The 25,369-nt window shown below is 39.6% G+C and overlaps 3 protein-coding genes across 4 annotated transcripts; 1 reads left to right on the top strand and 2 right to left on the bottom strand.

The window, feature by feature from the left end:
* Positions 1 to 33: 33 nt before the first annotated feature.
* Positions 34 to 2,124, bottom strand: LOC115022963 (transcription factor AP-1-like). Its single transcript, XM_029454085.1, has one exon. It carries the CDS (start codon positions 1,734 to 1,736, stop codon positions 777 to 779), a length of 960 nt encoding a protein of 319 aa, XP_029309945.1. The 5' UTR covers positions 1,737 to 2,124; the 3' UTR covers positions 34 to 776.
* Positions 2,125 to 7,735: 5,611 nt separating this feature from the next.
* fggy (FGGY carbohydrate kinase domain containing) lies at positions 7,736 to 21,807 on the top strand. 2 transcript variants are annotated; one of them, XR_003833887.1, is made up of 17 exons: positions 7,736 to 8,043; positions 8,337 to 8,527; positions 9,437 to 9,548; positions 11,204 to 11,355; positions 11,703 to 11,791; positions 12,350 to 12,465; positions 12,608 to 12,736; positions 14,225 to 14,328; positions 14,764 to 14,871; positions 16,110 to 16,171; positions 16,466 to 16,628; positions 17,535 to 17,609; positions 17,733 to 17,853; positions 18,037 to 18,131; positions 19,912 to 19,973; positions 20,458 to 20,919; positions 21,156 to 21,807. XR_003833887.1 is itself a non-coding variant. In XM_029453420.1 (16 exons), the coding sequence occupies exons 2-16, from the start codon at positions 8,345 to 8,347 to the stop codon at positions 20,537 to 20,539; spliced, it is 1,653 nt and encodes a 550-aa protein (XP_029309280.1). In that variant the 5' UTR covers positions 7,736 to 8,043; positions 8,337 to 8,344; the 3' UTR covers positions 20,540 to 21,807. The 2 variants fall into 2 exon arrangements, 1 of the variants encoding a protein (XP_029309280.1); XM_029453420.1 differs by having other exon boundaries at positions 20,458 to 21,807.
* LOC115022445 (peroxiredoxin-6-like) lies at positions 21,382 to 25,299 on the bottom strand. Its single transcript, XM_029453421.1, has 5 exons — positions 25,131 to 25,299; positions 23,948 to 24,104; positions 23,225 to 23,374; positions 22,320 to 22,466; positions 21,382 to 22,194 (listed from the first exon to the last, which is right to left on the bottom strand). The coding sequence occupies exons 1-5, from the start codon at positions 25,274 to 25,276 to the stop codon at positions 22,066 to 22,068; spliced, it is 729 nt and encodes a 242-aa protein (XP_029309281.1). The 5' UTR covers positions 25,277 to 25,299; the 3' UTR covers positions 21,382 to 22,065.
* Between the last annotated feature and the right edge of the window lie 70 nt (positions 25,300 to 25,369).

The following is a 25,369-nucleotide window of genomic DNA, read 5'->3' as shown; positions in this document are numbered from 1 at the left end:
TAATTATTCAGTAGACACAAAAGTACTCAGACATTACGCGTGTCCAACATTTTATTTCGTCCTATTTACAGTTCTGAAGTGCTCAAAAGACAGCGTACAAATATTACAAAGTGTTATTTCAGGTCTAACATTAGTTACACCTTTATCACAAAGTTGTATGAACATAAGGGTTAAGAAAGTAAGGCAGTTCTTCTGTAAACGCTACACACACACCTATAAGAGTCCTTGCCTAAAGGTGTGGGACATTTTTTTTGTTAGTGTTACTCTGTACATACTGTCGCTGGTGGGATACTCAGTGCTTGGATAAAGTCTATATGCATAAATTGCTACATGACATAGGCAACTCCTCGTTCACATTGTGTTTCTGTTTAATATGCAATTTGATCCCAAACAGGCTCTTAGTGTCTGTGCATGGAACTTAATCAATTCAAAATTAGCTTTAAGTATGGGCACTTGCCACATTACCTTGGCTTGACTTAATACACATGACATATTGTAGTTTTGAGTGAAATATTTTTTTTCACATCAGAGTATTTGGAGCAAATGTTCCCTCTGAGCTTTGTCCGTCTGTGCTCTGTAATAATTCATGACACTGACCAATTACAAATATCTTGTCAGTCTCCATAGTCTGCAGAAACTTAGTGGGTTCAGCCTGAGCGGTTAATTTGGTGGAGAAATTCAATGAGACGCAGGGACTCCCCGCGAGGCTGAGCAGGTCACTTTAAGCTGCATTTGGTCCCCAAGAAATGTCCCTTGGTTGTTTTCCCATTGTCAGTCTAGTAAGCTTGGAGCTGCTGCGTCAAAATGAGCTGACAGCCGCTGTTGACGTGGTCCATGACCTTTTGCTTAAGCAGAGCCAGCTCGTCCCGGAGGACGTTGGCAGAGGAAACCAACTCCGTGTTTTGGTTCTTCAGGTTTTTGACCCGGTCCTCCAGCCGGGAGATCCTCTCCAGCTTCCTTTTCCGGCACTTAGACGCGGCCACCCTGTTCCTCATGCGCTTCCTCTCCGCTTTGATGCGCTCCTGGTTCTCCATGTTTATGGGGGAGAGCGGCGGGGTGTCGCCGGACATCTCGGGCACCGTCTGCGGCTCCTCTTTGAGCGCGTGTAGCCGCGAGTGCTGTGCTGCCGCCCGATGGTGGTCCATGTGGTGGTGGGCGGATGGGTAATTTATAGATGGGTGCCTCTCGCTGGCAGCAGGTGCAGACGCAGAGCCCTCGGCCCGGCTGAAAGCCCCCAAATTTGTGTACTCCGGGGGGTCGGTGCGCACCGTGCAGCTGTAGGGAATACCGCCGCTCTCGGACGCAGCAGAGCCGGACACCATACTGTTGCTCGCGCCGGTCTGCGCGTCAGGGTGGACGGCGGGTGCCTGCTGGTGGTAGTGTAGCTCAGCCAGTGCCCTCACGAACCCTTCCGCGAACCCCTCCTGCTCGTCGGTGATGTTCTTGGGACAAACAAACTGGGTCGGGGTGGGAGTCGTGAGCCCAGTGCAGGACTGGATGATTAATCTCTCCAGTTCAGGCGAGGCCAGCTTCAGCAAACCGACATCGGGGGACGTCAGGATGTCCAGGGCCTTGGCGCTCAGCTGGGGCTTGAAGTTTTTCGGGTCGTTTAGGTTTAGCGTCATGGTCTGTTTGAGGGTTTTGGGGTTGAACCCATAGACCGTCGGCCCGTCATGCTGAGAGCTGGAGGCATTCACGGCTTCGTCGTAAAACGTTGCTTCCATTTTTCTGGACATAAAGTTTTAATTTTAATTTTAATCACGTTAAGGGAGAACTACTCTCCTTTTTAAAAAATAGTTAAAGACCGACTGTTTACATGTGTCCCGTGACTCTCTATCCTTCGACTGTCTTGTGATAGAGTCCGCCTATTGTTGAAGTTCAACTCACTTTGACAACTTCGTGTCCTGAGAAAACTTTCCTCTCGTGAACCGCGCGGTCAACAACAAAAAGCGTTGTTCCCCCGCCGCCGAGCCTCCGTGTTTTCACACCTGAAGTATCCGCTTTGATTGTTCCTCCTTCCCAAAAAGCACAAAGAGTCCTGAATAGGGATAATACTTTCTATCACTTCCAACGTGGAGACGAACTTTATCCACCTCTAAGCTGCAGCTCTACTGAAAATAACAATGATGTCATTTCTACAGCATCCGATTGGCTGGAGATGGTTTAGTGGGTGGGGTATGTCTAATGACATGCAGGTTGCTCTGACAACTAGCCATATCCCCGCCCCCCGCGATGGCTTCTGGGATTAGGTAATGCAGACGGTGGAGCAATGTACTCTGGGATTACGTAGTGCTTTTGAATATTTAGTTACCCGCTCAATTATTAGTTACCCGGCATCCTGAAGTGAGGGCTGATCCAGATGGTCTGCGGGGTTTAACCTTGATTAACACATACCAGTAAATAAATACTCTTTAAGTAAGATGATTTTGATAAGGAGCATCAAGTTCCACAGATCATTAGATAAGAACAAATGATTACTTCATTATCAAAATGCATTTACATTCAGTGTCTATACATCTAAATCCAGTTTTAAATTCAGATTGAGTGATGTTGGCTGTGAAAGTAGTTAAGGGTTAAAATAGAAGAAAGAATATGAGGTCACACCTGCACCAAGAGCTCTTTTGTTGTAAACACACATTTATAAAAAAAAAATACAGCTGTGCTTGTTTGAGGTTCCTTCCTTATGTCTTGGAGAAGGATATGTGTTCAGAAACACACTCAACTTTATTGGCCAAGTACGACACATATATGAAATATGACTTTTATGTTTTCAGTAGCTCTAAATGTACTTACCAAAAATATAGATTACAAAAGCAACAACCAACATACACTACATAGCCTATATAAATCTAAATGTTACTGTAAACCGTTCTTTATTAGGTTGTGGTATACTTATTACTTATTATAATTAATATTGATTTATAGGGCTTTATAAAAAAATAAAAACAAGTTACATCTTTCTGTTAGAGATAAACCACCCAACCTTTTCATACAAGATGTAATGATGAATCACTGGTAATAAATCTAAATAACTACAGACATTATGAATCTCTCACTATACTAAATTTATATTATATTATAGATTCTAATAAATAGTTAAAATCTTATATAATAAAATTGGTAATAACTCCAACAACCAATATGTGCATATGCCAAATGTCTATGCTTTTCATTTGTAACATACTGTTTGTAAACATAACATTTTACTAAGTATGTGTGTGTAAATATATATATATATATATATATATATATACTGTATATATATTTATATATATATATATATACTGTATAAATATATATACAGTATATGTATATATATACTGTATATATCTACAGTATGTGTATTTATATATACTGTGTATATATATATATATATATATATATATATATATATATACTGTATATATATTTATACAGTATATATATATATATATATATATATATATATATATATACATATATATATAGTATATATATACTATATATACTGTATATATATTTATACAGTATATATATATATATATATTTATACAGTATATATATACGTGTATATATATATATGTGTGTGTATATATATATATATACTGTATATATATATACTGGATATATATATACTGGATATATATATACTATATATATATATATATATATATATATATTACTATTATATATATATATATATATATACTATATATATATATATATATATATATATATATATACTATATATATATACATATATATATATATATATATATATATATATACATATATAGATACATATATATATATATATATATATATATATATATATATATATATATATATATATATATTGCCTTGTAAATGCAATTATAATGTGCATTCGCATTAATCTGCTTATTGTCAAGTAACATTATACTTTATATTTGCTGGTCACTCACTGACATTCTTTTATTTTTTGCAGGCAGATAACATTTTTTACATGCTGCTTATAAGTCATTTAGGTAAATTGAAAAAGATATCATTAAATCTAAAAATGTCAGTGTGTGACCAGCATTTATGAAGTTGTTTGATTGTTACAAAGCATTATGAAGATTGCTTATAACTGATTATACAGTGCTACAAACAGATTATAACGTATAAAAAGTATGTTTATAACGCATTATATATATATATATTATATTATTCACAGAAAGTGTTACCAAAAAACTTAAACCTATGAGTTTCCACATCTGTAATAAGGACAAACATCAGAAATGAGCAAACACATGGATGTAAATATAATGCATGGATGAATTAAAAAGAGGTCATTGCCTTTTTTATTCTGTTAAAATATTATGATATTAGTCTAAATCTGAAAGGCCATTTGTGCTTATAATTTGCCCACTTCATCTTTGCTTGTGCACATATTTAAGTGGCATGATAACCTTCCTGTGCAGGAAATATATTCATTATATTCTGTGGTTGACTCTCATAGGTGAATGTGAAGCTGCTAATGACTGAAGGCACTGTACAGCTGCAGTCCAGTCTGTCTGGCCTCCCCCATTGTATTATTCAACATGTTCTTCTCAAGCCAACTATAAATAAGTTAACAGCCCCAGACAGCCTGGGAGAACCAGAGCTGCCTGAGGTCAACACTCGAGATGACATGTTGTCCCCACAACACGGCTGTGCAACACCCATTTGGAAGTATTTGACACCCTGAAGTAGAAATCCAGCACAGGAATGCTTCAGAAAGTGTTGTGTCTAATACCAGAGTGGTAATGAAGGCAAACAAGGCCTCAGCTTTTTGCTTTTTTGCTTTCTTCTTTGCACTTCTCTTAACATAACAAAGCCTGAGGAAGACTGTGAGGAGGAAAAATGAGAGGAGGAATATTTTTAGTTTTTTGCATTTTAAGAACACAGTTGAAATGTCAAGAATAAGGTCAAACCTTCAATATAAGTGCCAGAGGTAAGACACAATAAATCAGAGGAAGAAGTTGGTTTTTGGGGTGGGCTTTTTGCATTTCGAGAATAAGATGAATTGTTGAGAATAAAATTGAAAAAGTTGAGAATAAAGTTGAGATATCGAGAATAAAGTTGAATAGATTACTAAAATAAAGTCTTACTTAAAGAATAAATGAAACTACTAGCGTTAGCGCATGTTCTGAAAGTGAGAATCTATTCTCAACATTTCAAATTTATCCTCGAAAGGCTAAATAAAATATATCTTCCTCCTCTCATTTTTTCCTCTTATGCCAATGTGGCTCTCATACTCCTCCGTGCAAAGCAGCTTCCAATGTAACAATCCTTTTCTGAGCCACTTTACTCTCTCTGTGTCTCTCTCTGAACACCTGTGTTAAGTCCCACCGAGGACTATTTTCCTATCAAACTACCGCTGTGTCCCGGCTGTGCTTCCTGTTTCTCTGTCAGCTTTTTCCCCTCTGCTGGCCTGACGGGGTCGCTTTTAGATAACAGCCCTTTCCTCCTCCCTGCCCGGGCCAGCTGTTTCCACTGCACACAGTTTTCTAATCAGGAGCTGGTCCTGCCTGCCTCCCAACAGGCCTGCTTTTGTTGTACAGAGGTGGGACAGTCCAGGATCCATGGAAACACTCCCCCCTTTTCATGAGAGCAAACGCAGAGAAAGACTACATATGCTTGTGTTGATGTACCAAAGTTTTGATTACCTTCAGGTGTGGAGCAGAGACACACACACACACACACACACACACACACACACACACACACACACACACACACCAGGCAGTGAGAGAGACAGATGAGATTTCAAACACTGTCTGTGCAATGTTTGTTGAAGACCATCTGTTTCTTCCTGTCCTGCTGCTTGGTTTTTCTCTGTACTCCATCTCTGCTGATCATTCCTGGTCCAAACACGCTGATCACAGCCAGCAACGCTTCCTTTAGACAGCTGTTGATCTCCTCTAAGAAAAGAACACAATAGACAAAAGTGACCGGGCGGGATGCAGACTGGAACGTTTGACCATTCTTGGTCAGAGCCAATGTTTTTGATGGCAGGTTAATGTGTCTGCAACGAAGCCCATTTTGCAGCCCTAACACTAAACACACACGCACACACGCACACGCACACGCACACGCACACGCACACGCACACGCACACGCACACGCACACGCACACGCACACGCAGGACTGACTGCTCTGGCCACCCGTAGGTGCACCTTGATATTTAAGGTAATTCTTGGTCTGCTCCCATACTACCTCTTCATCATGTGCCGGACAATACTGTTTATGTTTTCTGTCCGTATGGAAATTGGAAAAAGGGTATTTAACCTTCGGCTTAGAATATGTTGTAGAAAGACTTGAGAGTCAATAAATTGATCTGGTTGAATGCTTTAAAATCTTAAATGAAAGAATTAGATGCAGATGTAAACATTTTTAAATATAACCTTATATAAACCTTTTACAATCTCTCTTTTGAAATCTGCCTGTAACTATTGGCGCATTTCAATACCCATAATAGAAAAATATTTAGCATGTCCCAATACATGGCATGCCAAAACACGGTATGCCAAAAATACCAGGATGTCTGCAGTATGCAAGCCAGCATGCTTTTCTGGTTATTCTGACCCACAATCCTCTGCAAGCAAGAGGGTCAAAGTTCAAGGTGCATGGTTACGACGAAGTAGTATGTCCTAATTGTAAACATACTGAATACAATAGTACGTACTTTGTAAGGGCAACTGCAGTATGTACTAAAAGTAAAAAGAAAAGGTATGGGGATTTGTAACACAGCCTCTGTGTTTTTATTTGTGCTGCTGTCTGTCTTGGCCAGGTTTACTTGAACAACAGATTCAATGAGACTCTCCTGGTTAAATAAAGGCTAAACATTTTTTTAAATAACTACACTACTGTAACAGATTATTATTTATTTCTATTGACGGGTTATAGCCTCAAAAAGCATTAACATTAATAATGGCTGCATACCATTTAGTTTGCTTGTCCTTGCAGTGTGCATGCTGGCTTATTGGCATGACTTACGATAACCAGTGATAAATCAGATCGTCAGGGGGTCAGAAAGCCCCAGGTAGGTTAACTGTGTGTTTGGTGTTGTAGTAATTTGGGGAAAAAAAGTGCACATTGTGTTTGTGTCATCTGAAAATGCTTTGCATTATTGTTCATCCTGAGGCCTTTTCTTGTAGTTTTAATATTTTCATTATTCAAGTTTATATTGTGCTCACATGGTGCATAGGCTAATCCTTTTTTAATTTAAAATTGTTTTATTTAGTAAAGCAGACATGACCGGTGGGACTAGACAAGACAGAGTTTAATACAGTGTGTGACACGGATTAACATGACGGGACAACACAAACAAAAACACAAGACAACACATGTTAGATCCTGTGGTGTTGGGTTGTGTGTATTAGTGAAGGTTCAGGGCAGTTTATTGTGTAGGGTCCTTGTGAGTGTGTATGCTAATGGAGAGGAGCCATAGGGGTGCATTATCCTATATTCATTTGTTAACTTTGTTACCAGGCAAGACTAGATATAGAATAATGCCAATATCTCCCTGTTTGTTTTGTGTCAGTTTGTGGTAATAATACGATTGAACACAGCTTTATTAAGGAATATGCATCTTGAGAGAATAATAGAAACTAATGTTCCAAACTATAAAAAGATGTACATGTAATTACCAGTACATTTGGGGCTTCTGGGGCCCCTAGAGGTCTGGGACTCGGGTTATAGTTTCCACTTTGCTCGTTTGATCAACCTCATTTTTGCCCCAGCACCCTTTGATCCGGGCCATGAATACTTCTTATGATAAATGATGATTATGATTGGACCACTTTAATTTAAAAGGAATATGTTTTTAAGTGTCATATCATACCCATATAATATTAAATAGTTATTATAAACCACGGTGCTTACTTGACTTGCTGCGGACTTTACACACGGCTCAGGAGAAGAACAAATCGACTTTGTCCTTTTTGGCCTGTTTCGCGTTCCGTCGCTGCCACCGACTCCAGCCAAAGTACGCTTTTCAGAAACCTAAGAGTTGTGTTCTCACACTGTTTTCTGCGCTGAAATGAGATTTTGATCCGACGGTAAGTTCGGAGATGTTGTTCTAGTTGGTGTGAAAATGTCCTCTGCGTTTCTTAAAGTCTGTTGTGTGCATTGTACATTGGTCGGAAATCTCTGTTGCTGGAGTGTTATTATATTCAGTTGAGGACGATTTCAGTGTCTGATGCGTCAACACATACAAATGAAATCATTTTAAAGCAAATTAACAATACATGCGTTGATATCTGGGTTTCCTTGCATCTATTTCGAAACAGTTCATTACATATTGACAGTGTACCCTGGTTAATAATCAACCTTTGGGTCCTCTGCCCCCCAGCTCTCCTCATGACAGAGGTGTACTATGTTGGGGTGGACGTGGGCACTGGCAGTGTGAGGGCTGCACTGGTGACCAGGGCCGGCCTGCTGAAGAGCACTGCAGAGGAGCCCATCAGCATCTGGGAGCCCCAGACTGACCACTATGTCCAGTCCTCCACTGAGATCTGGGACAAATGCTGCACAGTTGTCAAGGTAGGGAGACCTTACAGCCCAAAGTGTGCTGTGAAAGTGCAGGTGAAGTAACACAACATGAGAAGAAACGTTGTTACATTTTTGGTCATGTTTGCATTCCCACTACATTAGCTAGTACCACTGAGGCAGGAGCTGGACCCTTCAACCATTTATCCATTAGGCTATTAGCTTATTATGTCAGCCATGTAGCCATTACTTTTAGTAATATGGCAACTATTTAAATTACTTTAAGCTAATATTTCAACAGTTTATCTATTTATTTAAGCTAATATATCAACCGTTTATATATTACTTTTAGCTAATATTTAATCTGGTTATTCAATACTTGTTGCTAATATTTCAATAGTTTATCCAGTACTTTTAGCTAATTAGTAATAGTTATTTATGAATTACTTTTACTCCTTCAATAATTTTTCTGTTACTTTTATCATACTATTTCTACTTCTCTGCTATCTTGCTAACTTTCATGTGCTCTCAATGTCAACATATACATTTATGAAACATCGGCATCACGCCAGTTCGTAATTCATTTTGGATGTTTATTTTTTCTAAACACAAATATGTGTATCTCTCTTTTTTGCAAATCACATATTGTATTTTCAACGTAGTTGAGCTGCTTCACATCTTTCCAAATATCCCCTGTCAACTGTAAAGGTACTCTCTGGGGTACAAGTTCATCTGGTGTGGAATCACTGGCTGAGAGGACGAGGACATCTGTGTCTGTGTCACTCAAACATGCTGATCGTTTGGGAAATGAAATCAGGATTCATTCCTATTATTATTATTATTATTATTATTATTATGTCACACAACGTATGTTGAACTATGATGCAGTGCCTGCATATTTATACATACTCTCTTACACTCACGCTCACACTCATTATATTATATTTTTGATATTTGTTCCAGAGAGTTACCCAAGGTGTGGACAGCAGTCAGGTACGAGGGATGGGCTTTGATGCCACCTGCTCACTCGTGGTTTTGGACCAAAGCTTCCAGCCTGTGCCAGTCAGTCAGGATGGTAAGTGAAACATTTCTTTCCTTTTATAGCCTTTGTTCCGCACTCATCACTCATATGCTTTGCTTCAGGAAAGCACCATGTACATTAGACATGGGAGGATCTGAACATTTCCTGACCAAAATATTAATTTAGCCTGACATTGTGTTAAGAAACTAATAGTTTTAGTGCATCACAGATACTCACTTTTTCTTATTGAACATCCTTTTTTAGTGAAAATCAGACCATAACTATCTTAAATAAGGTAATCATAAATCACGAGGTCTCCCTGCATAGAACAAGAACTAGTAAAACATTTTTTAAATAATATTTTTTTTAAATTATAACATTTTTTAAATAATAACAATTTTTAAATAATAACATTTTTTAAATAATAACATTTTTAAATAATAACATTTTTAAATAATAACATTTTTTAAATAATAACATTTTTTAAATAATAACATTTTTAAATAATAACAATTTTTAAATAATAACAATTTTTTAAATAATAACATTTTTAAATAATAACAATTTTTAAATAATAACATTTTTTAGCACCTTGAGACTTGCTTTTAGCTTTGAAAGGCGCTTTATAAATACAAATTATTATTATTATTATTATTAAATAGCAACATTATGAGTCTGTTCTGTATTACATGATGACTCCACATATATACATTTTGCTAAACAGCTTTTTTACAAGACTCATGTGAAGATAGTAATAACAGAGTGTTTTTTTATCGCAGTCCTCTATCGTCACATCCCTAATGTATAAACACCTATACTATAAGTCATTTATTGTGGGTTGTTAAGGGTGGAATTAATTATGTTTTTGAAATGCTGAATTTCCAATTTTACTAGAATGGATTTTTTGTGGCGTTTTGGCATGAAACCTTTGAGTAGTTGAGTTTTGCTTGGACAAGTTGTTTTAGTTTAATGTAATGGGATACTTAATTGATCCCTGAAGGTAAAAGCCCCTCCTCCACAGCGAGGTCAGAGGTCAGGGTCAGGGTCAGCTACAGAACAGAACCCCTGGAGTTGGTGGGGATTCATGTTTTCTTTTTTCAATTAAGCAAGATGGACACAGGTCAGGACCCAGGTACTCCGGTTAAATGACTGATTATCTGCTGCCTAGATATCACATGTATACCGCAACAGTTTTGTTTATTCTAATAGGCCAATTTAATCTTAGAATTACATCATGAACTATTTCTAGGGCTGCTATGGGAAAAGTCATGATCACGATTATTTTAGTAATTATTGCGATCACGATTATTTAACATGATCACTGATTTTTGAAACATAACATTTAAAAAAAAATTATATATATATACACAAATATACACATTTAAATACATAATGTAAAAATAAAAAACACAAATACATTTAGTACAAAATACCTAAGATCAACTACGTTGTAACGTTAGTGCACCTGCACAACATACTGAAAACTACTAAATATTAATTATTACATTTATAAAATAATATATAAGAATACATTTGTTTTTGGAATATGGCACAATAATCGTTTTATCTCATATATCTTGTTTTCATAATTGTTGGAAGCCATCGGAATTGAAAAGAAACTTAGCATCAGCTGCTATTTGATATACTTTATTTGCACTTTGCTTTCACTAAAACCTGATCATCTCTCCTCCTCTTCCTGGCTTTCCCAGGTGACCGACAAAGGAACGTGGTGATGTGGATGGACCATCGCGCTGAAGAGCAGGCCACTCGTATCACCGACGCCGGCCACAGGGTCCTGAGCAGGGTGGGAGGGGTCATGTCACCAGAGATGCAACCCCCGAAGCTGCTCTGGCTGAAAGAGGTGAGAGGTGAGCGAGGTCACCACGGGACCCTTGATCTCTATGTTTTATTGTCACTCTCTGTATTGGCTGGTCAGTGTGTGTGTGTGTGTGTGTGTGTGTGTGTGTGTGTGTGTGTGTGTGTGTGTGTGTGTGTGTGTGTGTGTGTGTGTGTGTGTGTGTGTGTGTGTGTGTGTGTGTGTGTGTGTGTGTGTGTGTGTGTGTGTGTGTGTGTGTGTGTGTGTGTGTGGTTTCAGTTTTAGTTGAGCCTTTTTCTTGAGAGGCATCTGAAGCTGCCTGAAAGTGGTTTGTTAAGGTCTGTCATTACTCACTGATCATAAGCGTCACATTCCTCTTGTTTTTTAATCAGAACCTGAGAGAACGCTGTTGGAACAAAGCTGCTCACTTTTTCGACCTTCCAGACTTCCTGTCTTGGAAGGCCACCGGCTCTTTGACACGGTGAGCTGTGTTTCAACCTTCATCTGTTCATTATTTTCACGTGTAATATGTGTTTGTTACATGAATTAAAAGGGTTCACCGTTGGCAGCGACCTAAATTGTTGTTTGTGACTGCAGTATTATAATAAGGTGAAGCTAAGCGACGAAACATCGTCGAAGCAAACTTCTATTTAAAAGACGATTTAAAGAACAGGCTTGTCGTGAACAAACTGTGGCCTTCACCAGATACTGTTAATGTGACCCCATGTACTTCAATGAATGTGTTATGAGACATCTTACACCCTTTTCCCACCAACATTTAGTCCGTGTATGCAGGTTTGTTAAACGTGGGAAAACCCGCTCAAATAGGCGATACACTCCTTTCACATTCAATGAGTTTTACTTTGTTTCTGTGGAGTTTGAATGAAGTGTGTTTTTACAAAGATCAGCCAGGTTAAATGACTGTCTGATGTCTGACTGGAGTCTGGTGGCTTTGAGCAGAGCATTTTAATTGTATGTTTTTATGTTAATAAATCATAATGATTGTCCATCATCACTACTATTCTGCAATGTTTCGCAGGTCTTTATGTACTCTGGTGTGTAAATGGACTTATTGCCCTCCAGAAGGATGGGATGCTGGGTTTTGGACGAGCGTGGGACTGGAGGATCTCCTGGAAAACAACTTTTCCAAAATAGGTTAAAGACATTAACATCTTATTGTATATTGTAAGATTTTAATCAAATCTGAAAAGGTTGCTAATTAATTCCACAAAGCGTTCATGCCGTGATCTACACAAGAGTCCTTCTTTCATTATTGAATCTGTTTTCTGTCATCCAGGCAGCGAGACGTGCTCTCCGGGGAGCCCGCTGGCGGACGGCCTCACCCAGGAGGCAGCAGCACATTTGGGTTTGGAGCCAGGAACTGCAGTTGGTGCTTCTCTCATTGACGCTCACGCTGGAGGACTTGGTATTACATCCCAAATCTGTTTATTAAACCACTCTTCTCTCTAAATTTAGTAAAAGAGATTCTCAGCTTCATTACTTTGCAGGTTCCACACGGCTTGGAGAGTCAAACGTTTAAAAAATATGAACTGTGTCACCAGTAAGGTGTGCAGAGCAACTGTACTGTATGTTTAACAACCTTACTGGACCTTGAGACTTCAAAAGACTAAAAAGGGAGGAGGAAGGCAGAAGATTTAATGTTTATGTCTAAAGTTGACATTTTGGTCTCGCGTGGGTGTAAGATGAATCTCCTGGGGTGTCAAAAATAGAGATGTTCATCCACTCCTAAGAACCATAAATAAACTTATGAAACTGGTTAAAATGTTAATATTTCGTGTCATAATTGGGGTGATGGAGAAGGTCAACACTAGATAGACGTGCACAAAGTCGAACATTTTGACCCGAGTGGCACCTGAGCAAAGCCAATGAAGTGTCCCAAAAGCAAAAGGCTCATTCTAAACCACTGCTTTCTCAAACAATGATTCAATATATTTACCTCCTGACCAGCACAAAACATTTATAGTAGAAACAAAAAGCCTCATATAAAGAGGTACAATACAGCGCCGCGCCATCAGTGGCGTACCTTGCAACTGAAAAACTCCCTTAATATAATCCATCACTACATTCATGGCAGAGCAGTTTCTTTGTCATCATGCAATGGTCGCATGGTCGCCCTGAACAAACGTAATTATGAACGTGATTGAGTTTCTTGCAGCATTTCACAGTTTACGACAGCGAACAATTGCATTGAAAATAGGAATATAAAATGTGGTTTATCGAACTTACATTTACAATTTAGTGGTCCAGGGAACATGGTCCTCTCAGCCAGTAGACTGATCATTGTTGCCTTGTTAGAAAGCTGACAGTCGTAATCAAGATCCCTGACTACAATTCAAGCAGGGGTGTTGCTTTAACTGATATGATTATTAATGAAATAAGAATGAAGAAGCAGGAGTCTGTTTGAAGAGTTGCTCTTAATGCTGCCATGTACTGTATCTGTGAGCACTTTGTTCGCTTCAGGGCAGCGGTTCAGAAATCCTAACCATCTGGTTTTGTTCTGGGAGATAAACTGCTCATGAACTCTGACCTCTGACCCCTGGCTGCGACCTCTGCCCATCACACATTGTCGTATCAGTCAGAGTCTGAAACACTCTGCACTTTTACTTGTCGTGCATGTCATGGTGATGCACGCCCCCCTGCCCCCTGCGCGTAGATGAACCTTAAACTGAAACCAGCTTAACAAACATTATTCCAGCAGTTAGTGTCAGTGCTGCATTCCATGTGAAGGTTGGAGAAGGATTTAAAGCTTTTCATCTGCTAATCGTTGTGATTTGTCCCTGACCGGGCTCTAACAGGAGTTTGTGTACTTAAAAGAATATTCATGTGTGTTTTCCCCCTGCAAAATAAAACATTCCGATGTTGATGAAACATGATTTAAATGTGTGATTTCCAGGTGTGATAGGTGCAGATGTGAAAGGCTTTCACTTGCCCTGTGAGGACCAGCCGATCACCTCACGCATGGCGATGATCTGTGGGACATCAACCTGTCACATGGCGGTGAGCGGTTTACAGCTACGTTTCACCTGCTGTGTGACTTGAAAATGCTCTTCAATTAAGCACAGCATAGATATGGTGTGAACTCCCCGATGACCTTTCTGACGCTTGCACACTTTTTCTGAACTGATTTAAAACTTAGCTGATACTAACACACAGGTATGCAATCCTTTAAAAGTAAACTGATGATTCACCTTTCACATAAATGGATGCTGATGATCGGGCCACCTGGAATTTCTCTTCAAGTCATTTTTACATGCATCATGTTTTACTGAAATGTAGGACTTGTATTTATAATTAGTTGTATGTTAAATTGAAACTGTAGTTGTTTGCATTGCAGTATTTCTGTTGGTGCTTTTACTAGAGACATCCCTATCTCTTGTAGATCGCTGGTGTGATATACAGTGCTAGCTTTAATTTTTCTTTCATGTGCATCAGATCAGCGAGCAGCCTCTGTTTGTGCCGGGGGTGTGGGGGCCCTGCCTGTCTGCCATGGTGCCTGGCATGTGGCTCAACGAGGGAGGACAGAGTGCTACAGGAAGGCTGGTCAGTCCACTGTCGAGCTTTATGAAGGATTGACCCGCATTCTGCTATGAATCAACAGAAAACTGTGCCGTTAGAGACTAAATGTATACAATGTGTGAAAGTACACAACAGACACCCAGACGTGACTCATCTGGACACATAACACACAAAGCCCCCTAGGGACATCTTTGGCTTTTTGGTTGTGTTAATGCATATGGCATAGATTTTGGCATGGGTTAGTTTTGTATTTTAATTTATTTTGGAAGTTGAACCTCAGCTCCTATATTAAGTCTATAATAAAAAGTAGTTTATTAATTCATATTTCCATTAACGAGTAACTCTTCAAACAGACACCTGCCTCTTGATTCTTGTTTCATTTTTGCCCAAACTATTAAATCTGGGAGAGTTTTGGTGGGCTATCAGTCTAAAATCAGTTAAAGCAACATCCCCACAAGATTGTAGTCAGGGATCTTTATTACTACTGTCAGCTTTCTAACAAGGCAAAATGCCAAAACACACACACTCAGATCCATAAAAGCCCACAATCCCTCGACCGGTACAGCATAAAAATCATAAAGTCATGCATTCTATTACATCAATCTTTCAATCTAAAGCCAGGGGCTTTTAAAATGTGTGGTTGTGGTTTGTTCTATGTTCCTGGTTTCCTGCACTCACAATGTATCAAAATAAATGTTGCTTATCATTAACATATCACAGACGGTGCATTTAGTATACAGACAATAAATCAATATTTGTGGGTTTTTATTCATAAAAAAACAGCGGTGGCATTATGTAAACAAAGTGGCTTTTAAAGGGTTACATTTCTGAAAATTAATATTTGGTAGTTATCAGTACTGACATTGATTAAAAGATTTTATGCTATACTTATTATTTTTCTTTATATACTAAAATGATAAGACAGTAAATAAACTTAACCCATACTTTGATCAATGTCATATTATATCATAAGTCACGGGAAGCCTTGGCTTTCACACTGAATGTGGAAAATAATAATATTTAAAGACGTTTTAGTCCTCTAAGGATATTAGAACACGTTTTTACAGTGAGACACAAGGGTTACATGCTGTCTGTCTATTTCAGAATGTGTGAATATTTTTGACATTTTACAGATTTAAATGTTTAACTAATATCTTTTTAATCGTGAAAATAAACAGCAGTTGCAGCATCATAAGCCTTTATGTCATCAGCTGTGTCATCTGTAATCCTTTGTGAAACTGTGTTGCTGTCTCCTCCCTCAGATGGACCACATGGTGAAGGGCCACGCCTCCTACATCCAGCTCCAGGAACAGGCACGCCAGAGGTCAGCTGATGCATTTACTGCTGCATCTCTCAAAAACATTCTAACACAGCCGTCATCCCTGTCCAGCTGACGCATGATAATGTTCAGTAAGCTCTGGGATGATTGGAAGCTGAGGAAGGTTGTGTATTCTATACAACTTGACAATTTGCTAAATTAATAAATTGTTAGATTTTTCAGTCACTTAGAGATGAGTAAAACAGCCCTGGTACACTGTCCATGCTTACTGGAAGCCATCGTTAATGTGCTTCTCCTGCTGTGACCGGACTCTTTATTTGCATACTGTGATTTTCCCAGATTCCCCTTTAATGGCGAGAACATCTACAACTACCTGAACAGCCACCTGAGTTCAATGGCTGACTCCCGTTCTGCTGTGGACCTGCTGGGCTCCAGTCTCCATGTGTGGCCGGACTTCCACGGGAACAGGTCGCCCCTGGCTGACCCGACCCTGAAGGGCATGGTGAGGGAACACGAGGCCAAACTTCTCCTGACTTGTGATATAATTGTTCAAATAATTGGTTGAGTTTATTTACTGCACTTCCAGCCAATATTTGTCTTATCATTTTAGTATATAAAGAAATATAATTAGCAAAGCATATGAATAATGCAAAGCAAGTCGTAAGTTCTCCCAAGAAGCCGATTGTTGCTTCGCTCAAAGACTGGACGCAGGGGGAACGGTTAGCCTAGCTATATGACCGTCCCCTGAAACCACAAACTGTTGTTGTCGGTGAATGTTCTGTGTGTACGGATTACACTAAAGAGATAACTGGGTAATTAGTGAGCCTTAGGAGAATTTTAGAATCTGGACAGAACCAGGCTAGCTGTTTGAGTTAGCTCCAGGCTCCAGCTGCGTACATAAAGCACAGATCTTTCAAATCTTAGAAATAAACTCAAGTATTTCCACAAATGCAAAACCTTTAAAACTAAATCAATTCACAATGCACTTAGCTAGCAGCGTATTAAACCAGCTAACTACACAAAGCAGGTTCAGCCTCAGAGTCAGTATTGTTCTTGGTTTGCAAAGATCACCTTTCAGTTTCCATATACTTTAAATGATTTCACAAAAGTATTAGGATTTTGTCAGTGCAAAGAATGAACTTGGCACTCAAAATGAAAGTGCGTCACAGTCCAGCCACTGAAATGATTCCTGTGGTCAGTAAGCTAATTATTGTTTTAAGTCCATATCAGTATTTCCAGGAAGCAGAGAACTGGTGATTGTTTCCACTGAATCACTGCTGATTGGAGATACCAGACCCTCAATGGACGACTCTGCTTTCACCATCCCTTTTGTTGGTGAACGCAATCCTCTGACGACTCCTGACTCAGCACTGAGACCTTTCACGAATGACTCACTACTGTTTCGCAGGTGATCGGACTGCCACTCTCTCAAACCTTGGATGACTTGGCCCTTCTCTATCTGGCCACTCTACAAGCCCTCGCTGTGAGTCGACTATTTCTATTGGTTTACAATGACTCCAGTCTGACCTCCTAGTACCTTAAAGGGTGAAGCAAGGTTGTTTACCTGTTAACCTGATTCACCTTTTATTTTCCTATCTGATTTCAGCTTGGTACGCTTCATATTCTGGAGGCCATGAAAGACGCAGGACATGACATCACAACCCTCTTCCTGTGCGGCGGGTTGAGCAAAAACCCTCTGTATGTCCAGATTCACGCCAATGCTACAGGTATAAAATACCAGTGACATGGGACGATGACAGATTTGATGTCGTGAATGACAATTTAGCGAAACAGACATTTTACCCAAATCTATTAAATAATGTCATAAAAACGTTATCATTTATTTTGTTACAGAATCGACCATGTAGGCGTTTAGCTAATGCTACTTTTTTCAATATCATCCTTTTCAGGATTGCCTGTGGTGTTGCCGGACCAGATGGAGGCGGTGTTAGTAGGAGCAGCAGTGCTGGGTGCATGTGCATCACAGGACTACTGCACCATACAGGTGGAGTGGCACACACACACACACACACAGGCACACACACACACACACACACACACACACACACACACCACACAGGCACACACACACACCACACACACACAGGCACACACACACACACACACAACACACACACACACACACACAGGCACACACACACACACACACACACACACACACACACACACACACAGGCACACACACACACACACACACACACAGGCACACACACACACACACACACACACACACACAGGCACACACACACACACACACTCAGGCTGCAGACAAGTGACACGAGCTTAGACAAAAAAAGGCTTTTGAGACTTCTTGTTTATTTTTATTTGGCACTGATAATTAGAAGTATCCTGGTACAGAAGAGTTAGGGTCAAGCATAAAGACATTTGAGAATAAAGTAGAACTTCAGTGTATGGGCTAGAACTTATTCTCAAAAGTTCAATTTTAATCTTGAAATGTCAACTTTATTTTCAAAATACAAATATTCTTTCTTCTGTCTTGCACTAACATTGGAAGTTGGACTTTATTCTCCAACTTCATTTTCGAAATACAAAAAAGGAAATGCATGCTTGATTCATATCTATGCAAAACTTCTGTCCGACATGGACCACTGCTGGTGAGTCAGCGTTATTAAAATGTCTGGGAAATTAGAGGACAGGTTGTAGATTTTCTTTTTAAATCTATTTGAACTAAGTTTGTTTTTTGTCAAAAGTGTATCTTTATTTACTCTTAAACTCAGATCTGGTGTACATGTCGTAGTGTTCCAATCGAAATACACTTATACACATAATGAATCCTCATAATAGGAATTTGTATTTGCTCTTTTATGGTCTTGGGAAACAACGGTAACGTGTGTGTTGCGTTAAACAACTTGCTTCCCAAAAGCATAAAATATTTGCATATGTTCACAAACACTGGATTCTACATTTCCCAACTGCATAACATCTTTCATTAGACCGCTGCTGCCTTCTCAATGCCACTTCTTTCAAACCACACACCTCCAGTTTGTAACGCAGGCTTTCTGTTAAAATGTCTCAAGCCAAACCAGAATAAACAATTGAGTTTTTCCAGAGCCACAGCAGACGTTATACAGTAGTTTCCACAGTCTGTAGTACTCCTAATGAAGAGTAAACATGGTGAAATCGGTGGCATTACCTTTTAAAAAGTGTTTATTTTGCAATATATTTAGCTGTTTGCCATCCAATCTTCTTATTTTGTAGTCTAATAAAATTGACCTCAAAAGCGTTAAATGCCGAGCCAGAGGCACGCAGCTCAGATCTCATTATCCCCGACTCCCTGCCTCCATCTGCTGGGTGGAACCAGAATACAAAAGTGCTTCAGCCTTGGAGAAGATTCATGTCTTTAAGATATAAAGTGATGATTCAATCTTTTGCTCAAGCTATCATCCCATGGCGTGTCAGTCCCGGAGATCAGAGCACAAGACAATGGCAAGCCTTTAAGCCAGATATACTAAAAATAAGATGTTTTTGTTTGGACTAGTGTGCACCTGTCAACCCGTTTCCAGCCATAACTACTGTAGGCAGTTGTTGTGACTGATCCTGTGAGCTGCACACAGTCCACTGACTGGGTTAGGTAGGTTCAGACAGCAGAGAGGCCCTGCACTGCATTAGTCATAAACCCAGCCGCACACAAACCACTGCAGTTGGCTTGTGTTAATACTATAACTGGGTCACAGCCGGCCTCAAACTGAATGTGCATAACATGATTTATTGAGTGATATTTGTCTTTGCAATTTTTGTTTTAGGAGGCAATGGAGAGAATGGGGAAAGTGGGGAAAGTTGTTCAGCCTGACTCTGAGCTCCAGAGGTGAGACAAAGAGATTTCATTTTTTTATATTTGGTGAAAGTCACGGTTGCTGTGACGATCTGTGGGACAGAAACATAAATGGATCAAATATATATATATAGTGCTTAATTCAATATGAATCCTTTTTTTTAAAAACAAAGCACATCCACATTTTAAAGTCAAGATGGACAATCTTTAGAATCTATTGCGATGTGAGGCAATTATTAGTGAAATGCTAGTAGCTCGTCCTCCTTCACTGGGATGTGCTACCCTTTCACATCTTCTATATGTATATTGTATGCTTTTATTCTAATAGGAAAACAAATTGTATTGCTTTTATATGTGTAAAGTACCCATATAGATAAAGGCTGATAGAGTTACAAGTAACCAACATGTGTAATATTGAACTAGCACAGTCCAGGTCAGGTCGTGAGGGAATTCTTTTTTCACAGTTCGATTCATCACATTTGTGTAATTATTTTTCTGCATTTCATTCTTTTCTCAGCTTCTATGAGAGAAAGAACAAAGTGTTCCTGCGACTGTTCGCCCACCAGAGGGAGTACCAGGCCCTTATGAACCAGACATGACGCTGCTGCTGGGACTCGCTCTGTAATAGTGATGACAAATCCACATACTGGAAACCAGAACAGAAGTCTTAACCTTGCTGATTTTTAATATTAATGGTCCAGTTTTTTTTCTCAATAACCTGAAGGACAGCAGCGCTCTGAGGTTGAATGTCTGGCGAGTTGTTTAGTTGCTTCTGAGTATCTGAATGTTGGCAGAGTTTCCACTTCACATATGCAGATGACAGTAGAGAAGACCTCCATGGAGACGAGCGGTTGTAGCTGTCTGCATTTTAGATCAACTGCTGCAATACCCAAGAAGAGGAGGGGGATGCAGGAGTGGATGTGATGACATCATAGGATGGGGTGACCACTCAGCTCCGTCTAAAGTCAAATACCACCAAGTACTGTCACCTTCAAATGTATTCTTAATAAATAATGAAAATGACAGAACTAGTGCCTTTGACTGTCACTCCAACCTAATGTGTTGTTTTTATATATAATTGAGTGTGCTCCAACTCCATAGTGACATTCATTTTTAAACAGCTTGTCCTTTGTTCTGTCTAATCTGTATTTTATCTTCCATTTCCTGTTTGCAATGCCTCCACTGTCCTTAACTCCTCCTGTCTGCTGGTCACAGAGAGGAGCCTGTTGCCAGCCGTCCCCAGGATCAAAGTTGATAAGCTCTTCACTGATGCTGTCGACAGGGTGAGGGGGGAACGCCAAATCCTGCACAGCTGAGTGAACAGCCTTCAAACAGAACTACCTTATGATGGAGAAGGGACAGCGAGAGCGCTGCCGGCCAAAGCTGACACACTCCTGCAGGTTCTTCTGAACGGTAGTGTCCACGAGTCACGACGGGGCCATTTTATTGTTTGCGAATCATTCTTTGCTTTTATTGTCCCACACAGGGGAAATGTGTACATCAGACACCCAACCATTAGAGTAGCAGTAAATCTTTCCGTGAAATGTATAGTTTGGCAAGTGAGAGTAGTCAATTCCACACGTACTTAAACATGTGCATCTTACTATGTTTAACGAAGTACAGCTGTCAGATAAAATGAGTACACATGCATGGCAATAGTGTTATTTTTGTTTTCACTCGTCATCCTTTGTGAAACCAGCACCATAAACCACTTCCTCTTGCAAAATAAAGGTACATGGGTAAATCATACACACGTGATCCAATCCCTGATAGTACCACTGTTACAAGATATAAACTTCCACTGCCATACTGCATATAATAAACCGTTTTCTACATCTTTAAATATAAAAAGAAATCTCTCAACCTCTACTTTTCCAAAAAACAATCTCCCTTTATAAAAGTAGGCTGAACATTACAGCTTTTACTATTGGAGTTGTACATACTGTAGAATCTCAATCTAGAAAAGTCCTACACATTTCTTAAGGCATTTTGTCTTCCTGGCAGGGAAACTAAATAGCAGTACTCAGAGCAGTACTCAAGGGTCTTCAAGTCCCAGATTGAGAGCTGCTGGATTGAGTGTGACATAAGTGTGAGTGTTGAACATCAGTGCTGTCTCCTCCCGTGCTTATTGTTGGGGTGTGTAGCGCAGGTACTTCTTGCCTGAGGGGAGGTCTTTGGTGTAGACGCCAGCTGGGAACAAAGAGGCCGCCTGCTCCTCAGACATGCTGGGAGGGACCATCACACAGTCCCCAGGCTGGAGGGAGACAGACACAGAAAATAAACTAGGTTATTCTGCGTGGCAGCAGGTCCTGTTATCTCTGCAGTCAGCTGCTGAAGTGATCGGTACAAGCTGAGGTCACTTTCAGAGTTACGGCATACCTTCCAGTCGGCCGGTGTGGCCACTCGTTTCCCTGCTGTGGCCTGGAGTGAGTCCACCACTCGCAAAATCTCATCAAAGTTGCGTCCGGTGGTTGCCGGGTAGAGGATGGACAGCTTCAGCCTTTTGTCAGGGCCGATGATGAACACCTACACACAGACAGAGACAATACTGATTATTCTATAGGCATGAGAGTAGATATAAAGTCTGCATGCTGCCTAATGAAGGTGTCACAATAAACTTGTATTGAGGGTAACTGTGATATAAAAAAATGAAATGTTGATATCATGTTAATTATACACGTATGATAATATTGTGGGAATCAGGGGTGCCCAAACGTTTTCACTTGGAAGGCCAAAACACCCATTGTATTTTATTGTATTGTTAAGATGCAGAATGGTACTCGGGGCCCATGTTCCCTTAAATGAAATGCCTTCAGTCCGTGTGCCACTGTCTCTGCCGCTCCATTTGTTTCTTACGTCACTCAGGCCAAACTGATTTCCTGCACAAGTGTCACTCTGCCTGCTGTGCTCAGATTATAAAAAATCATTAATAATTAGGGATTCTTAATATTTAAATAAGATTTTTCATTGACAAAAAAATGAAAACGTTATAAACAGCAATTTATTTATATATATATATTATATATATTTTTGTTGTTGCTAGAAACATCTGACTGTGGCAAATCGAACCTGGGAATACTTTGGGCAACCCTGGTGTAAACAATCAGCACCTTTTTTAATTATGTACTTACTTTCTCTCTGACCTCACTCTAATTAATTTGCCAAAAAAAGAGAGAAAACGCAGAATAAACAAAGGCCACGATAATGATGTAAGAAATCTGATGTTGTGACAACCCTACTGCCTATAAATAGGGAATTCAGATTTTTACTGTGAAGACTCTTACACAACGGGCGGTGAGCGGCAGGCCGTCTTTATCCTTCTCATCTGGGTCCAGCATGCCCAGGGCTACTGCCAGCTCCCGTTTACTGTCCGCTATGATGGGAAAGGGCAGCGAGCAGCAAGCAGGCTCCTCACAGTTGTATGCCAGGATGTCCTAGTTTGTACAGAGACACAAGCCCTTAGTCACACTGATGGTTGTCTTGTATAAACATCTATATCATGTGATATCAACGATACAGCATATTTAATGGTACGTGCAGTGCAACACACACAGTACAGGTCAAATTGGGTGAAATATGCAGTTTACTCATTTAAACTTGCCTAACAACTTTTGAACTGCAATAGATGCAGTCTTGACTAAATGTATTCAGACTGCTTTCATAATATACGTTTGACAAGCATCATTTTCCACTGAAATTGCAAATGAATCCAGCAGAACCAAAGTCTTGGTACATATACATAATCATAGTTTCAACCGCATTAACATGACTAACACACTAAAATATAAGTTCAGTTGTCATGGAATGGTTATATGTAACATGTTTGACCTTTTCTAATTTAGAATAGACTAGTCTTCCTTTGACCTGCAAAAGCTATGCTTACCAGCTTGCTCACCATGAAGACAGAGCTCACTAAATGACAGTTTCAGAAGCTAGGAAGTCAAAACTTTGATGCTCAGTATGTCATAAACTTTCTTCTGTACGTGATGATGATGTAAGTATCACACCTTGGACCAGCCATGATGATCCTCCAGGCAGTCGATGGACAGGGCGATCATTTTGACGTTGCGTTTAGTGAACTCACTGCTCAGTCTGGCAGCTCGACCCAGCTCTGTGGTGCACACCGGGGTGTAGTCTCTGGGGTGGGAGAACAGGACTCCCCATCTGGAGGGAAAAGAGAGATCAGTGAGGCTGTTAGGTGTAAGTCAGGGTCTTTGATTACCTATTGAGGAGATGAAATCTGAGGTTTCTCAAACAGGTTTCAGTCTGACGGCATTTCCTCTCATCTGACATCTTTAATATTGGGGTTACTGTTCTTGCTTATTGTTAGGTTGCACAATAGTATGACACTGAAAGGCACAAAACTGACAGGATGTGACCTCTCTACGACTCTAATGTTCCAAAAACAGAGACTGAAGGGAATATTTTGTTCATGAAGTCAGCAATATGATTGTGCACCAACACGCGGTTGAGGTTTGACCTCTGGCCTGGGGATCTTACTGATGCTTTTGATTTGGACAAAAAAATAATAATTTATCATGTATTATTACAGGTTAAGATACAACTTTACAGATATCTTGGTTCACAAGTTACCTGTTGGTATATGGTTAAAAAAACCTCCTCTTTTACCAGCTGCAACATCAAAGTTAATGCATAAGTATTTATAATACAATTATTTAACATACATTATTCTGAAATTGGCCGATGTGCAGAATGAGTACTTTTACTTTTGGTGCTTTAATATAATTTGATGCTAATACTTTTAAGTAAAGTTTTGAATGCAGGATTTTTTACTTATAACTGATTATTTCTACACTGTTGTATTACTACTTCTAAAAGGTAAAGATCAGAGTACTTTGTCCACCTCTCATCTCACTATCTGATTAACAGCCATATGATGTGGTCAGCTGTGCAACTGATATTAACTGCCAGTTGGTTCACGTGTCCACCACATTATAGATTATTATTCTGATTGACAAATGCATTTATATGCCACAATACCACCGTTATAGGTTACATTTTTTAGATGATAGGCCTATATAATTACAGTATATATTTAGCTCTAAAGCAGAAGTCAGAAAGCAGTAACAGGAACTGGACACAACTCTCTTCCACTCGTGTGAACTCAATTGTCGATCATCCTACGAATCAAAAAACAAAAATATTCATATATTTAAGAAGCCTACTTACGTATCACCGAGAAATTCGTGGAGTTTAATTTTGCCATAAGTGGTCTCCACTTCGAAATTAGGAAACTCATCGCCGAGCAGCATCCCCGGCATATTCAGTGTGGCCGTGGATGTGTTGCGTCTGTTCAGCAGCAGCTCAGATGACATATGCGTGAAATAAAGAAGAGGCGGATGCTTCCTTGTGAACAGACTTCTCTTTTTACATCACCATCAACTGTGACATGCACAGGAAGAATATTA

The sequence above is a fragment of the Cottoperca gobio genome, chromosome 17 (genome assembly GCF_900634415.1).
Source record: "Cottoperca gobio chromosome 17, fCotGob3.1, whole genome shotgun sequence".
NCBI lineage: Eukaryota > Metazoa > Chordata > Actinopteri > Perciformes > Bovichtidae > Cottoperca > Cottoperca gobio.
This window is presented reverse-complemented; position numbering and strand designations above follow the sequence as displayed.